Source organism: Suillus plorans (assembly GCF_016647745.1).
Source record: "Suillus plorans strain S12 chromosome Unknown HD556scaffold_6, whole genome shotgun sequence".
Classification (NCBI taxonomy): Eukaryota; Fungi; Basidiomycota; class Agaricomycetes; order Boletales; family Suillaceae; genus Suillus; species Suillus plorans.
Window position 1 is genome coordinate 325,053 of NW_024537390.1, and position 22,500 is coordinate 347,552.

At 48.1% G+C, this 22,500-nt stretch overlaps 6 protein-coding genes across 6 annotated transcripts; 3 read left to right on the top strand and 3 right to left on the bottom strand.

Moving 5' to 3' along the window:
- Nucleotides 1-589: 589 nt before the first annotated feature.
- Nucleotides 590-1,855, top strand: HD556DRAFT_1228116 (copper fist DNA binding domain-containing protein; the record flags this gene model as incomplete). Its single annotated transcript, XM_041297204.1, has 4 exons — nt 590-645; nt 699-904; nt 968-1,099; nt 1,131-1,855. Coding segments are annotated over 4 exons (1,119 nt in total), but the record flags the coding sequence as incomplete, so codon positions are not given.
- A 1,224-nt stretch (nt 1,856-3,079) lies between these two features.
- Nucleotides 3,080-5,381, bottom strand: HD556DRAFT_1228302 (uncharacterized protein; the record flags this gene model as incomplete). Its single annotated transcript, XM_041297214.1, has 10 exons — nt 3,080-3,274; nt 3,327-3,440; nt 3,498-3,574; nt 3,630-3,780; nt 3,838-4,231; nt 4,285-4,357; nt 4,407-4,550; nt 4,600-4,757; nt 4,806-4,924; nt 4,977-5,381. 10 exons carry the CDS (start codon nt 5,379-5,381, stop codon nt 3,080-3,082), a joined length of 1,830 nt encoding a protein of 609 aa, XP_041165283.1.
- Nucleotides 5,382-5,566: 185 nt separating this feature from the next.
- On the bottom strand, nt 5,567-11,068 carry HD556DRAFT_1334843 (fungal-specific transcription factor domain-containing protein). Its single transcript, XM_041301863.1, has 15 exons — nt 10,243-11,068; nt 10,100-10,186; nt 9,546-9,678; nt 9,420-9,492; nt 9,096-9,235; nt 8,641-9,042; nt 8,321-8,590; nt 7,681-8,269; nt 7,481-7,619; nt 7,216-7,429; nt 7,133-7,162; nt 6,992-7,086; nt 6,845-6,937; nt 6,018-6,791; nt 5,567-5,967 (listed from the first exon to the last, which is right to left on the bottom strand). Exons 1-15 carry the CDS (start codon nt 10,721-10,723, stop codon nt 5,951-5,953), a joined length of 3,537 nt encoding a protein of 1,178 aa, XP_041165284.1. The 5' UTR covers nt 10,724-11,068; the 3' UTR covers nt 5,567-5,950.
- Nucleotides 11,069-14,387: 3,319 nt separating this feature from the next.
- HD556DRAFT_1228454 (DUF775-domain-containing protein) lies at nt 14,388-15,186 on the top strand (the record flags this gene model as incomplete). The annotated part of the gene is made up of 3 exons (XM_041297224.1): nt 14,388-14,517; nt 14,589-14,661; nt 14,721-15,186. The coding sequence occupies 3 exons, from the start codon at nt 14,388-14,390 to the stop codon at nt 15,184-15,186; spliced, it is 669 nt and encodes a 222-aa protein (XP_041165285.1).
- A 1,310-nt stretch (nt 15,187-16,496) lies between these two features.
- Nucleotides 16,497-17,831, bottom strand: HD556DRAFT_1438132 (uncharacterized protein; the record flags this gene model as incomplete). Its single annotated transcript, XM_041305806.1, has 5 exons — nt 16,497-16,935; nt 16,981-17,122; nt 17,171-17,563; nt 17,617-17,657; nt 17,716-17,831. 5 exons carry the CDS (start codon nt 17,829-17,831, stop codon nt 16,497-16,499), a joined length of 1,131 nt encoding a protein of 376 aa, XP_041165286.1.
- A 242-nt stretch (nt 17,832-18,073) lies between these two features.
- On the top strand, nt 18,074-19,525 carry HD556DRAFT_1438133 (uncharacterized protein; the record flags this gene model as incomplete). Its single annotated transcript, XM_041305807.1, has 10 exons — nt 18,074-18,222; nt 18,274-18,344; nt 18,396-18,427; nt 18,473-18,687; nt 18,743-18,817; nt 18,869-18,927; nt 18,981-19,112; nt 19,162-19,241; nt 19,298-19,400; nt 19,455-19,525. The coding sequence occupies 10 exons, from the start codon at nt 18,074-18,076 to the stop codon at nt 19,523-19,525; spliced, it is 987 nt and encodes a 328-aa protein (XP_041165287.1).
- Between the last annotated feature and the right edge of the window lie 2,975 nt (nt 19,526-22,500).

The window sequence follows — 22,500 nt, forward strand, 5'->3', positions numbered from 1 at the left end:
ATATCAGAACATAGAAGCTTAAGACCTGCCATCTGGAAACCGCGCGCTCGATTACAAGTGTTCCAGGAGATTGTTCTTGGGAAATACCGGCTCCAACTTGAAGGTAAGATGTGAACGTTTAGCAACGTTTTGAACACGAATAACATTGGGCACGGGAATGCCACGGAATCCAAGTTCAAAGTTTCAGCGGTTGTCAGAGGAAAACCAAAATACAGCAACAACCGGTCCTGTAGCAGAAAGAGCTCAATCAGCGGAGACCATAACTTGGTGCATGCTAGTTCATGTTTGGTCGTTTATTGTTCTTTGTTTGGATTTCGTGGCAAAGAAGAGATGCGAGTAGGTCGATTAAAGGATGGGCACTCCGGCCCTGTCAACCTTCGTCAACAGTCTTTTTCTTCCTATTTTATGGTCCTTAAAGACCCTCTTGCCTTCGTACCGATGTTTCTCATATCCTGGTAACCTACATCTTCACGTCGCGGGCGGTGAAGTACCACCATTTTGTCCGGGACGGTACTACTCCTTGTATTTTTTTTCTTACCAATATCATCTACAAACATGGTAGGAGACCCAACCAATCGTGTTTATCGTCATGTCTTCTAATCCATCTATCATTCAGGTTCTCGTCAGTGATAAGAAATATGCGTGGTATGTCTTTCATTACGTCTTAGCCCTATCATTCGTCCTCAGATGCTTTCCAGTGAAACGTGCATAAAGGGGCATCGTTCATCCGCATGTAAACACACGGATCGCCCCCTTTTCGAAATTAAGAAAAAAGGTCGTCCAGTCACTCAGTGTGAGCACTGTAGAGAACTACGAAAAACAAAACAAGTACACGTCAAATGTTCATGTGGATCTCAAGATCAAGGCGCCACTGGCGCCCACGAGGCGTCCCACAGCAAGAAGGGTACGCCTCATTTGTTGCTGAAATTAATCTGTCTTATCTTTAAGGCCCCTTCTTTTTATCTAGGGACGCCGAAGTTACCGGCTACTGCTGCGTTTCCTCATGGCCTTCCCGAGGCCCTTGAAACGCTAGCTACATTGCTGCCGGCATCGGACGACTCAGATCATAGCGGTAGGCCCGAAGCGCCATATTTTTCTCGTCATCATCTTCAGTATTGACTTTAAATAAGGTGAAACTTCTCCAACTGGCTGTAGATGTAGCTCCGGTGGCCCCTGCAATTGCTGTATCCCTCGCAAGCCTGCGACACGCCGTCGCTTCTCTGGTGCAGAGCCTCCTAAACGAGACAAGCTTCATTCAGACTCCTCAAAGCACCACGAATCCCTATCTCCTCCTCTTTCATCCCACGTTCTAGCGCGCATTGCTGAGCTCCGTCCAGTACTTCCAAAACCGGCTCACAGGCAACACCCTCTCGATGGCTCCTTACATAATCCATCTTCGAGTGTCCCTCACGGTCATACCATCCGCCATCATAACTACGACTTCAGCCCTTACGGTCGCGCTTACGGGTACACTCACTCAGATCACACTCATGATCAAAAGGGGCCGTCATTGACCAGTGATCCCCGCACGTTCGCTGGACGCTCTGTCCAATCCCCACAGCAAACACTGGGAAGTCAGCATGTACCAGATACCTGGTCGCCTGCTGAGGTCTTCCCCTCTGTCTGTGCCTGTGGTGACTCATGCATGTGTCCTGGATGTACCTTGCATAACAATCCACCTATCACTGGTGGTGCTACCTTTGCCTCCTGCAGCAATCCATCCTCCTGCGCCTTTTGTCTCGATTGTACCATACTGTCCATACCAGCAAGCAATCCGCCTCCTAACATCGAACCGTCCTCTGATCCATCACAATCACAAGAATTTGATGAATGGCTCAGACAAGTCGCACTTAGCCCAGGCATCTCAAATTCGCAATCGAATTTCAACCCATATGAACTGACTACGCCTCAAACACAATCCTATCAAAGCGGAAGACCACGGATACCCGAAACTCCGTCCCCGCCGGTGGGTTGCTGCGGTGGGCGGTGTAAATGTTCTCGTAATTGTGCTTGCCTTCCAGACTGTTGTGGGTGCTGTCAAGGTTGTCAGTGTGATAATCACTGTAATGATACGCGGTCCCGAACGACGTTCGCGGTATCTGGTGAACGGGGTTCATGTTGCAGAAAGGCTGATCCAAATACGAACACTCTTTCAGCTGGAAGGCGCCTTCCTGAGTTCATGGCTATGACGAATATCCGTGACCAGTTGTCTGCCTCCGGAGTGGGCGCTGGCGGTCAAGGGTACTATGGTCAGCAGGGAGCATTTGTGGATTACTCCGAAGCTCCGAGTCGGTCGTCCTCTGGTTCATCCTTGGCAAGTCGTGTCCCAACGAGACCTCCATCCGGCCTGGTGAGTACCCGAGGTTGTCCGTTCCAAACTACGACTAATCTGCAGTGCTCACGATCCTATAGGGCTCTAGGCTGCTGGGGCAGAGTGGCCCTTCTAGTAGTACCAGATCGCCGCCGGCACACGTCGTACCTTCCGGGAGTATCCGTGGTTTTGCTACCTATGCAGAGTCCGAAAGGGTTCGTGGGGCTGCGCCGTACTCGAGCTATAACCCGTCGCTGGATGCAATGCGCTTCGACTAGGGAGGTCTGCCACCGAGTGAATTCTTATGGATTTGATGTTATTGTCCTTCTTTCATTTTTACGTTGTACTTTTCAACTTCTTGCGGCTCACTGGTTTACTGATGGACATGCAGTGGCCGTGATCGCCCCTTATCTATATTTTTCCCGCTATGTTTTTTGCCTTTCTCGACAATACGTCTCACTCAATGGACACGATAGAGATCATCTACAACGTCTACTGGGTTTTTTTTCATTACCATACATAAATTTCCGTGTACGTCGCTACAAATTTTACAATTGTCCATCATCAGCCGCGCGGTTTGTACGACGGCGTTCATTCTGACCCAGCGTCTCCAAGATCAAGTTTATTTTCATTAAAGTCAGCATAAAACATCCATTAATTCCATCTGGTCCTCCTGAGAATGGGTCAAGACATTTTCCTTGTTCTGATTAGTATGGCTCTCCGCTTCCGAAGACTGCAACTGCTCCAATAACACACGATTATGATTCTCTACATCGATCTGATATGAAAAGTCAGGTAAGTATTTTGGCATGCGAACAATATTTGACATGCCTTGATCGGCGGAGGCCACTGGAGATCCAGTAGCTCGGTGCCTTCTGGCAACGTTTTGGAATACAAGAGAAGGTAAGGCCCTGCACCGAGATGCAGGCCCACCGAGTCCTCCAAAACATTTACCTCGGATACCTTTGGGTGTGTGTGAACTTCACGACAGGTACATCATCAAGGTCTCACATACCTGGCTGATGGATGTATCCTCTATCCTCCACCATACACCCTTCTCTTGTACATAGGAATAGAGGTGCTTCCTGCCATACAATCCGTCGTGGACTAGTACTGCACGGAGATCATACTACCGACGGAATAAGAAACTGCCCTGGCTAGGATGCGATGTGAAATGGTGACTTACTCTGACGCGTTGGAGCTCAGGGCAATCTAGGAGCGTTCCAGCTTGGTCACGCATCTTCGCAATGTTGATATCCGAGACTATGAGGGATGTGGACAGTCAGCAGCCTGCCAAGCAAAATTACCTGCGCGCTACCTTGAATTTCCTTCTCTACCTGAGCAAGGATACCCTTTAGTTTGTTAGCCATAATTTGGGTGACACGAGCACGCTCGTCGTCGTCCTTCGCATCTGCCACATTCTCGTAATAATATATCGATGACCGCAGGTCCGTTAGGGTGTCTTTGTCCTGGGAACCAGTCCAGGTCAGTGCATGGGGTGACACAGCGAACAGCGAAGGACGAACATTGAAGTGCGTCAAGGACTTGTTATGCAACACCAGCTTTTGAATTTCTGCATGAAGGCCCCGCTGCTGCGCCCTCTTACTCTCTGCAAGTTCAATATTTTCCTTCAGGAACTGGTCGAGATAGATGTGCTTCGGGTATTTAAACGACTTGCGCTCGCCCGTAACAGTGCCCGAGCGCGCGAGATGAAACGCAATCACCTCCGAGGGCTCGAAGATAACTTGGCGTTTGATACCATCCTTATTACTTGAAAGCTGCGCGGAAAGGCGACCGACGAGGTCATTCGTGTCGCTCCGTCCAAGGGCTTCGACACGGACGATGGAAGCATCTTGCAGGAGCTCTCCGGGTTCGTCATCGAAACTGCTGTTCCCATATTGGAACTGCATGATGCGCTGTCTACGCATTATATGTGAGTAAAATAGAGCAGAGCAGTCGATGCCACGTAGTACTTTGCCTGTCCGGTACGAATGAATTCATGGGCGAACACTTTGTCAAGGGCGCCTGCTACCTTTTCGAAGAATCCTAGTTCTCTATTGATTATAATGCATACACCCAGTTCAAAGAAACGCACGTTGAGATAGCTCGCCTGGCGGTTGCGCAGGGTTCGACCAGGGCTCAGGCTTGAACCCCTCCAGCACCTCATGAGCGTCCAGGTCCACAAGTTTTGCAAGATCCATATTGGTGAATGTTTCGACGAGCTTCCACATGAGGAGCTCTTAAATACTATCAGCAGCGACTAGTCTAGAACAACACAAAACAGTTACCTGGTCCATTCTTTGGTGGTTCAGCTTCCGTTGCGCCTTCGGGTAGAGCTGGTCGCCAATTTGCAACGCGTTCACGAATCTGTGGAACATAGAAGAGCGCATGCAGAACCAGAGCTGCGTAGACCATCGTATGTTTCGTTGGACGTAAAGTGACAGGCCTGCAGTGATGCCTTCAGTAAAGGGAGATGAATGAGTTAAAGACATACCAGCCTTCCTTCCGCCATTGCTGATCGAGGGGTAAAGGTTGGTATTCGTCGCCAGTATCAGCCTGCTCGAAGCTAGCTTGTATAGCGCGATCCAGATCGTCCGCAGCAACGTTATTCTGCTCAACATGGCATCAATATAAAGGCAATGACATGAAGCACGGTCTTACCTACATTCGAAGGTACCATCGCCCAATTGGCATCAGGAGGCCTTTCGCTTGGTCCAAACATCGGACCCTCTTGAGAGGCTGTCTCAAGTGACGCTTTCAAAGCGCGCGATAGTTCGTCATTATTGTCGTCGTCACCCGTGAGGTCGATATTGATTGGTGAGTTTGGGCGAACAGCGGGAGCAGGCAGCGGTCTGGGCTGGTTTATTTCCATCTGCGAGTGCGACGTCCACAACGACGATTGCGTGTCTTCTCCCCTGTCGCCCTCGATCATGGCAGAAGCTGCTTTCTCTACATCGCCATCGAATTTCCGTAGGACGCGCCTGGCCACTTCGTGGTCCACGCTTCCATCCATCAATGTGATTAAAAGTTCAATGTTAATGGACTCTTTCGCCTCATCGCGAAGGTGCATACTTTGCAAACTTGCGAATAGATTAAGTTAAGTGTGCTGAGAGTAGTTGGCTGGCAGAGTGGATTGCGTTAGGATCCAACCTTCTGGAGGCTCAGTACTCAGTGGCCCACGGACATATCAGGCATTTTGATTAAGCGGTTTAGCTCAAAGCATAGACGCCTACTATGCACTCGTTATTTTCAATCATCACAAAACGTCTCAAGATCTCAGGTACGAGACTACGAGTTATGCATCGCTATCCAAATCATGCGTTTTAGTATACTGAAGGCTTTACAATATAGGTGGTCGGCACAAACATTTTATAGTGGAAACAATGTCACAACCAAAGTGCCCGAAGGAAGCAAGGATATAACTCATAAAACACATAAGAGATAAAGTCCTTTCGAAGCGGATTATACAGATAAGCAAGAGGATAGGAGGGATACAACGAGGGAATACTAGCACTGCGGTGAAAAAGGAACATTTTGGGGTGTCTGATAGGATGTAATACATTAGGATGTGAGAGAAGAGGTCGTCTACTAGTATTTCGTGTCCGTTCGGGTAAACGTGGTACAATCCACTCCATTAAATTAAGATGTAGGATTATCTGTGTAGGGTGTCAGATATCGCTCCTTCCTTGTGACGTAAAACACTCACTGTAAATACCGCCATACTGAGCACTCATATACATCGGATCCTGTGGCGGTGTCTGCTGCTGCTGTTGCTGTGGATGAGACTGGCTATAAGCTATCCCCATCTGTGGGAACGACGTATAGTCATTCCAAAATTGCGGATACCGCCCCATCCCAGGTTGATCACTGGTATATGTACCAGATCCGCCCCCATGCAAAGCCAACCGCGCTTGTCCTTGATGAGAAGCGGAGGACTGCGAGTTCCCCGCCCGACGGCTGTCGACCAAGCCTGTGCTATACATCTGCGGAAGCACAGACGTAGACAATGTGTTCGGGAACGAGAGGTATGAGGATCCATCAGAGCTCCACGGATAGTACGATGACTGCGAAGTTGAGATAGGTGCCCCGGCAAAGTCAGCATGTCGCCCCGCACCAGACTCCTGAGAGTGACCGACATCATGTGACGTTCCGCTAAACTGAGTCGATCGCCAGGTGTTGGCGTACCCTTGTCCTGATCCTGGTACGTTAGACGAGCTGCTTGAGGGTAGAACCTGTAAGTGCGAACGCTCGTATGCATCCTCTGAGTCTATTGAATGCTCAGCTGTCCGCTTCTGGCGATCCCGAGAAGTAAATGAAAGGCATGCTTGGCTAGAGTTCGAGGGATTGGCCATGACGTTTGAACCCCGAAGAAGCTCGTTGGCACGTGCTGCGGAGGGCCAGACGACTTCCATGTCTTGCAGTGCATCCATGCACCTGAATAGACCTATCCGTGATTGAGGGTCATTCGGGAAGATGGACGCTGTATATATGATGAGAATACGATCGGCAAAAAAAAACCGAATAATGACTTACAGCTTGTGACATGCATAATGCCCGCTGTGAAAACATAGAAGCAGAGAAAAACGGGTGCGCGTTGCAGACAGTATTTTTCCCGATAAGACGAAACTAAATACATCTCACGTCAGAAATTGCTTGCAGGGGGGCAATAAAATAATTTACCGATAGATGAGATATGGTTCGCAGCACCCACGCACAGCTCATAATGTTTCTTGCTCGTCGCACACGCTTCCGCATCATCAACATTATCCGATTTCCTATAAAAAATTAACACGAGCAACGGGGAAATGTCAGGGCACCCACCCCTTATTTAGAAGGTATGTATTCCTTATGCTACATGGCCAGTTATTTTCAAAGGAATAACAAACAAACAAGAGGGAACTCACAAGGGGCGATGCAACAACAATGTCGTACACCAATACTGCATGTGTAATGTCAAGATATGGGGCGGAACAGTCGCGCCCTGCTTCAATTGTAGATGCTCCGGCAAATCGAGGTACCACTTATTCAGCAGCTCCTCAAGTTGTCCCACTTCAGCGTGCCGAGAATTCACGGGATGAATCGCATACAACGACTGTACGAGCTTAGAAAGAATAGTTGCTGAAACATGGACTCAGTTATGGCACTGCATGGTCAGATGAAGATACTCACAGAGAGTTGCAGAAGCATTAAAGCTAGATAGCACGCGTCCAGTTATTGAACACCTTATTTCTGCACTAGGTGGATACCCATGTCCGCGGGAATCAGGTGGCAGCGACTCATGAGGAATCCACAACTCCATCTCCTCCGCCTAAGTTTTAAAAATACCCGTCAACACACCAGATTACAATTGATATAACGTATTCCCGTACCTCATCCTCGCCCGGTAAGAGTGTGTCGTAATCTCGCTCGAAGATTGCAAGTGGCCTTCCGATATACGTGCTCACATACCCATCGAGCACAACACATCCCCACCATATCCGCCGCCGTTCCTGTAGCTCCCGGGGGCCGAACAAACGTCCGACTTCCGCACGGGCCCAGCCGTCCGCTGCCCGGTGCATACCGAGATCCTGCGCCATACGTACTGCCATGCCCGTGTACACCCAGGCTTGTGCCATGGCACCAATGCCAATTTCGCGGTACCCGAGTAATAGAAGAGCTTGCACGGTACTTGGCATCGAGGATGCATAAGTGTTGTCGAGAAGTTTCTTAGCGACGTTAAAGTACTTATCACCTGCAGTCCACATCGGGGTTGGCTCTCGAACCGACGATGCTGATGAGGGGGGAGGAGAGGACGGTGGGAGGGAGGAAGATGGTGAATAGCGTTCAGCAATGGAAAACATGCTGAGGAGTAAAAGCGGAGAAATATTGCGACGGGCACGGTGGAAAGGCGACGGAGATTTCGAACCCTGACCATCGGACGCAGGCGACGGCGTATCAGCAGCAGATGGATTCGGACGCCTAAAATAGATGTCAATGGCAGTCGGAGGAAACTCGTGAGGTGATACTCACACTTTGTAACCCTCCCAGAAAGCCTCCTTGTGCAGGACCGGGAACGCCGAATGTACATAAGTAAAATATATCTCCAATAAATGCTCCTGAACAACTAGATCAGGCATGACGCCACTCAGATCTTTGTCCATGACAGATAAACCCATCAGAGGGCTATTAGATGGGCTTGCGGTAGAATTCGTCAGCGCATCAATGCTGGGAATTACGGGCGACGTCATATTTGTGTCAGATGGAGGGAGTGGTGGCCAGACACGGGCCTTGGGGAAGCGCCTGTGACATATGAGACATTCATGCAGCACATCGGCGAACAAACCGCTTACCATATTCCTCCTTCATTCCGAGCTTCCTCCTTCGCATTATACCCCAGCAGGTAAAGACCACTTGCCTTTCCGTGATACCGGACTTGTTCGTCCTCGTTCAAGGAGAGCTGGCCCACAGCATCCGCGACGTCGTCTTCGTCCTCAGAATCCGTACTGGCAGGTGCTTGTGTTTGTGAGTGGTCGGAGGGATCTGGAGATGATGAAGAACCAAGTCGCCGGCGTTGACGTCGTCCATTATCGTCGAATGTAAGAGATGGCGAAGTTCTAGATTGCGAAAGTTGGATCGTGCGCGGGTTGTTAGCACCAGATGTAGGCGAGCGAGGTTGTGATGAAGACGGGTGGGAGAATGATAGAGATGATGAAAGGAGAGATACAACGCGATCCTGCCATTCATTTGAAGGGCTGTACAAAAAATATCTTCAACGCTGGTGAACATCGGGGAGAAATAAACTTACTGTGTGGACTGTAAGTCAATGCCACTGCCCTCCGTTGGAGTGGTATTATTTGGGCGTGGTTTAACACTACCACCTTTTCGTCCTTTGACACCATAGGAGGAGGTATCGACACGATTGAGGATCTCACGAGCAAGAGTGTCCTGATTAGAAATTTAAATTTATCAGTACGTGCGTTCAGTTAGAAATGTACGTTGTCAACAACAAATGTAAGAATGAATGTGTCGGGACGAGAGAAAAATTGGGGTAGCCGAGGTACTTGTGAATATCGAGGGTGCAAATGAATGTACAAAAAATTAAAACATGGAGTCTACGAAAAACACTAACCTGTCTTAGGGTGTGCAACACATCCTCCAAACCTGCAGCGCCGCCTGGAGGCGGCCTATCCGCTTCGCCATACCTGCACAAAATTAGTAAATAGTTTTCGTTTACAAAAGTATGATTCAGATGCACCTTTCGCTATGCTCTGCCTCAACAGCGAGGAGAACACCAAGTAGGGCCTCAGTTTGGTGCAGCCGAGCTTCGATGGCGTCAATGTATCCCTTAGGGGGGCCGCGCTTGCGCGAAGGTCCGAGGAATGTACACGCTACATATTGGGTGCGATCAGATCAGAAAATGCCGAGAGCGAGTAATCGGATCATTGTAAGCATGAAGTGTACAGGTGTTGATGCGAAAATAACAGACGGTGACCTCAATTACGGACGAGGCGTATCGTATGTCAACAACAGTGTTCCAGAATGCCAGTCACACGTGGCAGGATGTCATTATCAAAGGCGGTTGCGAAGGCCACAAAAGGGAATTCATGATGTATGGTTGAAGAGGGTAACGAAAGGTGACCGCATTCAGGGTGGCGTCAAGTGGCACCGCGTTGATAGTAATGTGGATGGATACCAGGGAGTAGTTGAGGAGCCGCAAAATTCCAGAAATGGGAGAGGAGGTAATGAGAAGGAAGGAGCGAGAAAGCATGGTCAACAGATTATCAACTATGTAGAATTACGCAGACTTACGCGTCCCCAGCATGATGCAGCTTTTACAAGCCTCGCCATCTCCTGCGCGCTCGCACTTGCATTTGCTTTTGCGGCATTGATCACAAGCTGAAATATGATAAGGCATGGATTGAATAGACATTTGAGGCAAATAGGGACGATACCTTTGCTGCTCCTTCTCCTAACGACTCTGTCCGAATAGCTAGATGAAGTAGCGGGCGCGCCGGAGGAGCCAGGAGGATCAGGCAAGTCGTCGCCATCATCGTATTCGTCCGGGAATGATAGTGAATTCAAGTCGAGAGCGGAATTTGTTGAGCGTTTGCTGAGCCAGGCGTCCTCCGGGTGTGCCATAGATCCGAAGCGGTAGTACGGACGGTCTGGCAGAGTGTTCGATGTTGTAGTAAAATTATGATTAATGTGCGCAGCACTGTTAGGCGCTGACGCAGAAGATGGAAAATGGAATGAAAAAGTGTGGGGTGGTGAGGGTGACAGATCAAGATAAGGTGAAGAAGATAATTCCGATTTTACACTGGCAGAATGTGAGCGTGCAGAGTTGTTACTGCCTGCGCTATTTGGTGGATCAAGACCGTAATGTGGTGCCGGGTGCGAGTCTAGTATATAGTACGCATTAGCTGGGATGGCCATCACGACAATATGAAAGAGGAAGGGTTTGAAAGAGGACAGACTTGTTGGGTCCCGTATTTCAAAGATTTCTCGATCTCTTGCCAAGCCAACTGTGCGATCTACGAGCTGTGACGACGTCGCTCGGGTTCAACAACCCTTGATTCCAACTCCTCGGAAGGAGCGACCCTTGAAAGTCCATCCCCGCTTTCTGAGCAATATCAAGCCATCACTTACCGATTAATCGCTGCCCCAATGTACGTTATTTTGCGAAAGTCGTGGCGTCAGAAGCTTCAAGTTTCAAGTTGTTTGGATTTTTAATCTTCTTAGCACCGACCAGGTAGTCAAGGTCACCTTTGTCTCTCAACATGCGAACTTAATGCTTATTACAGAGTGATTCAGCCCCACTTGCTCCTTCTTCCCACTCATTTAGCCCATATGTTCAATACGTTATTATTAGAGCAGCTTTATAACTTCGGTGCTCATCCGCTGAGCCCGAGGAGAATTTTATTTCTTCTATCGCCTTCAAGGGCGTCTCCACAGTGGTTCGAATGTGTTATGCTACCGGCGTACACTCACCGCTTTGTTAGATAACCTTTCACCAAGTAAGTGGTACACCCCTTGGTACGTTTCAACTTCCGATACTTATTTTATACAGACAACTCAGCAGATAATTTCTTTTGGAGAAGGCCGGGTAGCACATATGGGTACGTTTTCGTTACCACTATCTTGTTAAGGAAACCCCCTCTAGTTTGCCTATGCCCTATGTCCGTGCCACCAAATCATTCAACGGCTTCCGAGGGCCCGTAATCTTCGCACTTCAACTTAGACATGTGTCATTCCGAGGATATTTATTCGCTCTAGCTCAGAAAAATTAACTTGGAGACGAGGTTCATGTTTTTTTTTCGTCCTTGACATATTGGTGTCAGTCTAATTCACTCTGTAGTTTTTAAAGTGATATTGACGCTGGAAAGGATATCAAATTCCACTCACTTGCAAACAGCCTCCGGGTAGGAAGTCTTCCCCACGTGAACCGTCTCCGTCTCCATCATTTCCTACTTACCAGGTGGTTCTTCTCGTTGTAGATCGCTTTCTTCTAATCATTGTTTGATCGTAATTTCCACTTTAGCAAGTTGTCTGGCCGCCGGTACCGTCCACCGCCTTCCGTCCAGGCACGAGTCCCACCAATTTGATTTGATTTTCTTAGTTCTCCGTCTTCGCTCGGCCACGTGGTTATTTCCGTCATCGCTCCGAGATCGACCCGTTTCCTCCCGTTTCCAGTCTCCACCCAGCAACCAATCTCGTCGTCGCAGACACTTTCGACAGCCCTGCTGCAACGGGCTGCGCTCCACGTATATTGTTACACGCGTAGCATCCACGTCTAGCCATATGGGCCAATTTTCGAGCTACTTATGCTTGCAGAAATCAAGGCAACCATAACACAATATTTCGCGGCTTTGTGCGTACATTCAATTAAAGCTAGCTCCGAGTCGAAGATTGCAAATCTAAAGTTCAAGACGACCAGGGACGTTATTCTTCAATTTCCCTGTTCCTATCCCCGATTTGAGATCTGTTAGGTATCCCGGAAGACGCACTCATGGTTGCCTATGCAGCACAAGACTACACCTGTAAGCACCATACGCGCGGATCATGCATCATCGATCACCGCCGTGGGCGAAATCTAGTAAAGCATTCGGTGTTTTCTTAAAACCTTCCTATCCCAGAATTACTCAGTGTTTGCCGTAAGATCGAGGAGTTGAATTTGAATCACCTGTGCATTAACGTTATTGTGCCAGGGAAATTGTATGCGACATAGCGCACGAATTTTGACTGGCTCATTTTCTTGCTACCTGCAAGGTCCGAGCTATCAATATGTCGTCTCACTGCGCTCGGAAACGAACGTCAGAGACTAGCTCGACAATATAGCATGAAGTCAGTCCACCTAACACCACCGAACAATACATACACCCATGTAGTCAAATTTCACAGTCATGTTGTGAGAGATGAATTAGGCAAGCTCCAACAATACATTCCTGCTGTTCGCGTGTTAGCATAGCGCTGGTATAATGATATTTGCAGATCTCGCCTTAACTGGATTGGAGGTTTACATCCACTTGCAGCCACTTCGCACGCTCCCGTATGACCCATCAGTGCCACCAAGGGGACCACGTGGAAAGAAGAGGAGATAAATATCAGGATGAAGATACGTACATCTTGTCGATCGAGATGAGTTTCTTCGAGTTCTGTCGGCTAGAGACTTGGCCCTTGTCATGTGGGGCGTGCGGCCAATCATGTCAAAGACAAATTATATACAGAGCAGGCGTACAAATGAGGCCTCATCACCTGGATACTAATCTCAGCCCTCCTACATCCGGAAGGATCCCTCCCGCGAAAAGCAACAAGTATGGTGCGGACAGCGCGAAATCCCCGACAAGAATGGAGCTTGGCTAAATCCGCGGGCTGGTTCCTGTTACTGTTGGTACAATGGTTCGCGGTATCCCTCCTTGTGACTTCCATTCTGGCAATCTCGTGACGTCATGCAGCGGTGTATAGTTCTGATGATAGAGGCTGAAACAAGGTCCTGCGGAGTGGAGCAGCCGTACGATAATCGGTCAAACGCGAAAAAGGGAAATAATGCCCGCGAACCTTACAGGGCATTCGGCCAACTGCGCATAATTGGAGAAGTAAATCATTCCCGCGAACCACGCATGATTAGACAAGGAAACCACTCATCTGATCAAAAGGACAGATAATTGGATTTCGGTTCATTCCGGTTGCAGATGAGTTCCTGTACAATCTCGTAATAGGGCAAGCGAGATCCGGACGCTTGGGCTGTCGAGGGAGGCGAACTACGTATACAAGGAAACTTGCATAGTCCATAACTAGTGCACTTTTTGCTGAACCGGAAGTCGGGCTGAGGAGATACATGTATCAGTGGCACAATGGCATGTTTGCATCCATAGCTCAGTAAGTAGTGAATATCTATACTTCATAAGCGACTCAAGGAGTAACTCTGGCAAATACGGCTCACCCAATCCAACTAAGGTAAAACTTGCTGCGACTTTCTTAGTAAATCAAGGGTGACTTTGACAATCATAGTACACCGATTCGAACGCGGAAAACTATCCCCGTCGTATCACAGGTATGAAGTCAGAAAATTTTTATGGAACTGCCGAGGTTCAGAAGGCAAGCACCGCGTCAGGCTTCAACGCTGTGTGGTATGAAAGCGACATCACTGGAGTATGCACAGCACAGATAAGGTCCTGATCATGGCTAGATCTGGGGTTCGGGGTATGTATATAATGAAGCGCCTAGGCTTGCGTTGACCTTGGTTTGGACTTTTGATCAAAAAGCTATGATAACGAAAAGTGGGTGGCTCACTGCTTGGGTAGACTAATTTCTGATCACATAGAATCTCCGAACCGGTAAATGGATCCCGGAGAGTCGTGACTGTTGTTGTTGTTCAAGCTTTGAAACCCATAGAAAATGAGAGAATAGAGTAGAGGTTAGTGGAATAACCAGGAAACATCCAGTCGAACGTTGGTGGCGCTCGGAGTTGTGTCACGGGTCTGTCTACATTTCATCATCATCCATGGCCGCAAACTCAGCCTCCAACCAACCGACTACGGTCGACTGCACCTATAAAATCCTTCCACTAATCTGAAGCTTATCGCTCTAATAAGCTACCATGTTTGGCTGTTGTGTTGCTGGTCGTCTACTACAAACTGACCTGCAACAGGTGGATGAGACGCATGCTCTCTTTGAGATCCCAGCCGCTGAGAAAGTCAACCATGTATGCGTGTTTTTACTTGGTACAGGTCAGTGTTTCATCCTCCATCCCTCCTTTGAATAACAATGACTTATCTCATACCGCTGATCTATAACGTAGTTCCATTTCCTGATGGATTTGGTGCAACTGTCCACTTTTTCTGGCCTGGAAAAGGTTCACAAATACTTGGCATGTGCGCTTACCTTTCATCAACTGAATGCAAAGAACATAGACCTTACTTACGAATTCTAGGCTCTCGAACGATAAACCATCGGCCATATTCCGCCTTCGGTCCGCCTTCTCTTCCACATCAGCACCCCCATCAGGCGTATCAACCCCTTCTGCGTTTACATCCGCGACTTTTTCTTCTGCACCCGGTCAAGTTACTGCTATACTCGGACTTGCATTAGAACCTCTTGAAGCGATAGCCGCACAACTTGCTTCTCTCCCCCAAAATCAAACCCCGAACGCTATGAATATCACCCCCACCTCAACACCAACGTCATCACTGGCACCAATAGCCAAACCTGCAGATCCATCGATGCTTGCGGAGAAAATAGCCAAGCACCTATTCAACTATATAGCGGGCTTCGTGCCAGCAGGAACGAACGTAGGTCCAGAAAGTACTGTTTCAATGGGTGTCATTGCTCGATGGTACGAAAGCTTTATTGGGAAGGTGAGGGCAGGCGGTGTCGGGTTTTTGGAACGTAATGAATAGCTTCTGCGGGGAATGGATATCTAATCTTCGATCGATTATGATGAACTCGATTGCATTCGTGAGAGGTTCAGGCGGCTGCCGCTCACTAACTTTGATTTTATTATCAGGGTATCTGGCAAACATCAATCTGTGAGCCTGTGGTGGAGCGCAGTTGATGATCACGGGCCACGAATCACAGCATGCACGGGAGGTTCATAAACATGAATTTTGTTTACTGTGGTGTCACGATGAATAATTCATCCTATTATTCGGGTTATGGGTGTGTTCCATCATATGGTAACTCACATCTTTGGTCAGGGGCTCTCAGCTACTTCAGAATGATTCGTCAGGCCATTTGTTCTGCCTCGAATATGCAAAGAAGTGATTGCTGGAGTCGTTTCGGGACCGAGCTATTATATCCAAGTCAGCAGCCGACTGATTCTTTCGTACAACATTAATGGACTCGGACAAATCGTAGCCTAGAGTGTTCCGCGGCCTTTCGCGTCAACTATGGGCTTGCAAACACGTGAAGCCCGCCGTCAGCCGCGGCCTGTGTAATGAATACGAGGTTCGTAGTACGGTACCGATCTTAATATTGTAACAGAAGTGCTCATCAGCAAGAAGCTTCATAATCAAGAAGGAACGAAGTACTTCTTTCTATATGGTCTGGCTAGGGAAGACTAAAGAAGTTTATATTATGTTGGTCCTGCATCCCTCCGCCACGAATCGGAGCTGGTGAAAAGCTGATGTGTTTTTTTTATATCTTTATTTTACAATTTATCGACCGTGAGGGCAATACTATGTCAGACATAGCTACGTGCCGGAACCTAACATGCAAATTTAGCAAAAAATCAATCAAACGACCAACTTGAGCTTGCTCCCAGCATGAAATAATTCCGAGTGGATTGGGAAGATATATGATATAAATACACTTCCGATGTCAGTATTCATGGAATGGATGCTCGTTATTCCACCCAACACATTCCTTCTTGGTTCAACTCTACCAACAATATCTCCTCCAGCAAGTACAGTCTGCTCGATGCGACCACCATCTTTCAGTATCATCAATTTGCCATCCTCGGGATTCATTTCTGCACCTACGACACCTTCCGACTCAGACACACCCCAGGGTGATTTCCCAGACGTTCTCATCCTTGCCGGTTTGGTAGTCCAAAGTCAATTTACCTGGTCAAATGGGTGGTCAGACTCCAGTCAACTTTTAAGCTCTGGAAATGATGAATACAGCTGCAAGTGATCCATGTCAAATACAGTAGCAATGAAAATAATGATGTTATTCTATCTGCCGCGTCGTCTATATCAGATAACATTAATCAGATCTCTGATATCACAGGACCTGAAACTCGCCCAGCACGCTCAAGGGCTCCATCCTGTAGCTCATACGCGGGTCGATACCGCGGTGGGAGCCTGACGTCATTGGCACTCCTGTCATCAACCTCGCCCTGGCATTGAGTATTTGGATCGCTGACCAGAACCTGGAAAGGTCCTAGTGTGCTCCTAGGTGACTCTGACTCCCTCAAATCAGAGACAGGGTCGGCAAGGCATATCTGGTCAGGGTTATCGGCAATGATGGTAAAAGGACCAATGCCATTCAGAGACGACTTTGGTGGAGTTGGTTCGACAAAACACATTGCATTTGGATTGTTTGCCACAACTGTGAGTGAAGAAGGAAGAGTGTGGGATGAATCAGAATCCTCGACAAGTAGGGCTGGATTTGGTAATGTGTTATATGTGGATCCCAGAGACGTGTAACTGCGCAGGCGTCAATCGCAGTTTGCGAAATAAAAACATGCTCACCCTTCGTCATACAACGTACAGTACGGAATTTTGAGTTTCCTTAGGAATGTCCAGATATCTGAGTATGCCCAATTGATGATTGGGTTTATTCGTTCGAAGGCGGGCCATCCAGGATCTGTCACATTTCTGTATGATAGGGTTGCTACTCAAGTCATGAGTACTTGCATCGCGCAATAACAGTGACACTCACTTCCATGGGGGTCCGTTCGTCGGGTTCCCACCAAAATCGCTTGAATATCCGGGAAACGTAATTTGTACAGCTCCAGGGCTCGCCGCATCCCTTCACCTCCCCTGGCCGCTCCGACAGGCCGAGTCTGAAGGCTATGTCCTATGTAACCACTGCTCCCCTTAAGCGCTGTTGGGGTCGACACACCAGGCGTCACACTTTCCACAGGCAACTGAATATCTGAGGATAGATTGCATGTGAAAAGATTGAGGAGGTAGTCTTGCGTAGCTATCTTGATAAATTCCTCCAGTGCAGAGAATGGTGACGGGTCTGGAATGTATAGTGCGAATATAGGGTTATGCGTGGATGACACCTTTCTGGCGAGAACTGCAGCATACAAGTGAAGTAGGACGGTGCCTACGGGACAAATGAATCAGTATATGTACATCTCAGGGGTCCTGCTGACGCACAATCCTTCCCGCCGTTGAAACTCAGAGATACGTGGTCTTGCCTATGAAGTAAAATATCAGTGATGAATCATGCATGAGCAAAGAAAAACTGCTGCTCACCCGTATTGACCCAGACACTGCTCAATGACCTGCAATGCCTCTCTTACAATGGGTGCTATGGGTTCATCTGACTCTGCAAGATTGTAAACGTCGCTCGCTATCTTCTGGTAGTCCATATCGCTCCGAGTAATAATTTTGAGGATGCAAAGGGGGAAACCCGACGACGGTCCAACGTGGAGAATCTAGAGAAGATGTTGCAAGTAAATACGGTTCATACAGCAATGGTGTGGGTACAAGATAGTTATTGTGGGAATCCAGTCCAGTGATCTTGACCTGATCAGTCTCTGTGACATAAAAACACTACTACTCCTCTTATAGCAGGGCGTAGTTATTTGAACTTCTTCTCAAGTCAACAACGATGGCAGCCGTGGTACTTGTCACTGGAGGCACTGGACTTGTCGGGAAAGCCATCGAGTACGTTATCGAACACGAACCAGAAGGCTCGCGCTTCGGAAAGCGTCCAGGAGAGAAATGGATCTTTGCTGGCTCTCGCGAGGCCGATCTAAGGTGTTGTCGTATGATTATTGTCCAGATAGCAAGCATCAATGCGTAGTGCAGAAACCCAGAAGAAACTCTGAAGTTATTTGAGAAGTACCAACCCACTCATGTCATCCATCTGGCTGCCCTTGGTACGTCTTAGTTCGGGTCAGGATGAGCCCATCTGATCTGCATTTCTATAGTGGGCGGTCTCTTCGCGAACAGAGAGCGAAAGGTTAGCACAAATATCTTTTGCTGTGGGCGATCTGACCCCTTGCAGATGACTTTCCTCCGCGATAACATGCTGATCAATGACAATGTCCTCCACGCTGCTCACATCAAAGAGACAAAGAAAGTCATCTCTTGTCTTTCGACGTGTGTCTTCCCGGACAAAGTCGAATACCCACTCACAGAAGAGAAGGTTCACCTTGGTCCACCGCATTCGAGTAACTTCGGATATGCGCATGCGAAGAGAATGGTAGATGTCCAGAACCAGTATGTCATGATTTTATTAGGGCATTTTGTACTACGGCTCATATCTACTGCGTAGTGCTTACAAGGAAGAATTCGGCTGCAACTTCACATCTGCCATTCCGACCAATGTGTTTGGACCGCATGATAACTTGTACGTTCGACCATTGTAAAAGTCATCATGCCCTGACTGATCCTTTCAAAGTGATCTGAAGCATGCGCATGTGATGCCCGCGCTAATCCACAAATGCTACCTATCACAAAGTCCGGTTTCCCTCGTTTCAAACCTTCTGCACATTGACACGCTTTTAATGCAGAGAAAAACACGCCATTTAAAGTGATGGGTGACGGTTCGCCCCTTCGTCAATTCATTTACTCCCGTGACCTGGCCAAGCTATTCATATGGCAAATGCGCGAGTACGAATCCGTCGAACCTGTCATCCTTTCAGGTAAGCGTTCGTATATCTACTGATGTGAAGTTTACTGATCAGCTCTCAGTGGACGAGAATGACGAAATCAGCATTCGTGATCTTGCGAATTCCATCGTCAAAGTCATGAATCACCCTGACAAGCCCGAGGTATGTTTCTTTCTACTGTTCACGAAGTCCTGAGCACAGATGTTCTTGTTATGAAGTTCGAGAACGAAATTAATGACAACGGCCAAGACCGCAAACCCGCGTCGAATGCAAAGCTCATGAGCCTGATTGGCGACTTCAAATTCACGCCATTCGAACAAGGTTTGTTGTCCTCGTTCAGTCATTTCAGTTCCTGATCATTGACTATGTTCACAGCCCTTGAGGAGACGGTGACATGGTTCCTTCAGAACTATGCTAATGCGAGGACTGGACAATCTCATGCTTAGATAGGCTGGGAAAATGTACAATGGTTCGATGCTGTAGAATTACGGTTGTGTTTCACTATTTGCCTACTTTTCATTCATAGCCTGTAGAAGTACTTACTACTATATTGACCACGCTTCTGGGGGGTTATCGATTATCAGCAATACTGACACTAACATGTTTATCGCATTCTGTTCGCCTGAATGGCAGAAAGCGGAAACCCAGTACCCTGGGCCAATTCGAAATTGGACGCCCCAATGGATGTTGCCAGCTTCTCTCCGGAGGCCCAAAAGCCAGCCCACGTGACGGCTAACGGCGGCTGATATAATTCAGGCCCAGCTCCTCCCCAGCAGCGCGTTCTTGGCTAGAGTTGACGAAGAGAGCGGAGTGCGACGTGCCGTAGGGTCTTAGTTTGATGACGGCGGTTGCCTTTGCATCTTGCTGGAAGAACGTTGTGCCAAATGTAATCTAGGGGAATTAGTTGCCGCCGTTATGAGCGAGCGTGTGAAGCGGAAGCAAGGTTAAGGACTGCAGGAGGTTCGCGGAAGACCATGCAGTGGTAGTACTTTGAGTGGAGATTCACAGCACCACATGCTTTCTTAACACGGGAATCCGAGGTGGAATTTTCCGATTGCTCGAGAGAACCAGATTACTGTATCGCCGAGTACATAGACAACAAGACAATAAGGTAGGATAAATCAAAAGGCTCGAAGGGAAAATAATAATTTCATGAGAATTTAGGGACGCTGAGTCGTATGCAAGACCGTATTACTAGACGAAAAGAATATTTACTAATTGAGATCAGACACCAAAACAGAGGCACATCGTTGATGTTCCGACAAGTCCTCATAAGGGGTGTTACAACATTGTGTATAAGATCGTCATCGACCGCCCGCGGGGTGCCAGTAACTCTGCTGAACCTTGAGAAGTGCAGACCAGCTGCAAGGTTGACTTCATCGGGAGTTTGCTCATGACCGACGACGGTATAGATATTGTTCACCGTGATATCAAGCAGCATAACAGGTTTATCCCTAATGGCAGAAGTCGTAATTGCTTGAGATGTCAACCGAAATTTACCCACATGTTGCGCCACAAGGCTCCAGGTACACACTTACATGGCTTCATCTCCAGATAGAGCGGTGCACATGCACTTAATATACCTTGTCCGGCCACCACGGAGGACATAACTTCATCGAATGACAAGCTCTGATTAGAGCCAGCAGCGTGCCACGTAAGAGAAGGATATCCGTTCCCGCTATTTGCCTTTGACCGAAGGGGCGGGTGCCATAGAGATCATGGTTCAACGACGGGCTGCGGTAGAACACAACAAAACTTCAAAGGTATCTCGAGAATTGTGAGAGCGATAGACAGGAATAGAGCGTGGTGGGGCTGCTATTGAATTGGACAAAGTCAGTGGAGAGCAGAACAAAAAGTTCAGCAGGGTGCAGTGCGAATTTGCGCTATTTTATTACTGCCATACCTGTGGGGACGGGAGGCAGTGTGGGATTTTCGGAGAGGGAGGAATTCACATGAAAGGGTCAGCTACTGAAGGCTAGAAGAATTCTGCATGGATGCCATCTCCTACCCGACCCTCTTCATTAACGAGCGCTCCAATGAAAATGATTAAGGAAGCTGAACTTACAACATAATCGAGCCTGCGCAAGGCTGAAGCTAACAGCGCTGACCTGGACAGTCTGGGCAGTCTGGCCGCAAATTTGAGGTAGACCAGAAGAAGCACAGATATGATCTACACTGATGTTGATCTAGAATGGCTGACCGTCTTTGGCTCCTTTGTCGGCGCCTGTTCGAGAAGTCAGCTCAGTCGTTCTGCAGGAAACTATCAGTAGGGCCTAGATACTAAGAACCACCAGGGTGGTTGGGAGCTATATGCTGGGCTTCCATCTCACTGGGGCCACGAAGAGCACGATGAAGGAGATGCTGATTATGGTTAAAACGATTTTGAACCCATACTATGTGTCTTTCAACACAGCCCAAGTTAATCATGTTTAGCTGCTAGCACCAACGAGCACCTCATTTCTAGTAGTCACCACGCGCCGTCGCCTCAAAGCTAGACCATCTGACGTTGTCAGTGTGTCTTGACCGGAGGAATCGGACTACAATGTTAAAGACTGTTCGCCGACGAAGAAGACCGCCGGAACCATGAAAATTCTTGAAATGAAACATGGAAGGCCTGCAGTGGTTATCTGATAGGCCGACAGTCACTGCGAAGACTAGTGCCCGAGGAAGCGTTGATGAAGCAGTAAGCTGAGTGTGATACTGATAACGCCAAACTTTGTGGATGCATAAGACCTTGTTAATTCGGAGAACCTACTTAGCAGTAGCTCTATAACATACTCTAGATTGGTGACCAGGATGAGGCAAGTCGCGTTGATAGCTAGTAGTCGGTAAATTTGACGACACTGAAATTTCAAATTGGATTTATTTATGGTAAATTTTAATTAGGAATGCCTAATTTAATGGATGCACAAGGTCCGGTCCGGCCCATCATCGACATCTTGAACTAGTTCGCCGCGATGAACGACAAAGGCCTTGGACCTACTGCAGGGCTGACAACAAAGGGTGATATTCAGTGCTTTGTGGTAGAATTGGCGCTCAGCACCGGGGCCATAGTATAAATGGCTCTGCTTTAGGATCATCCAAGGCGCAAACCATAGTAATACCTCTACATCCCATTCCCAACACACCTCCCCCGTCAGCTGCAATTCCAGACTCCGCCTCTCGCAAGTTCATTGATCTCATTTTCCAGACGTCATCTAAGTGGGCTAATTGGGACCCGCCGATCCCGATCAAGGTGCTTTAGTGAGCGCTATCCCGAGTTTGCCTGGTGTTAAACGTCAAGTGCCTGTAGGTCGGAAGCTTCGGGGAAGATTGATAGACAAACTGGAGTGTTTATAGCGGACGGGAATATATACGACGAATCATTTCAAGAATCATTGAAGCAGCAAGGCTTGATGATTGATTTGTCTCATCCATCGTG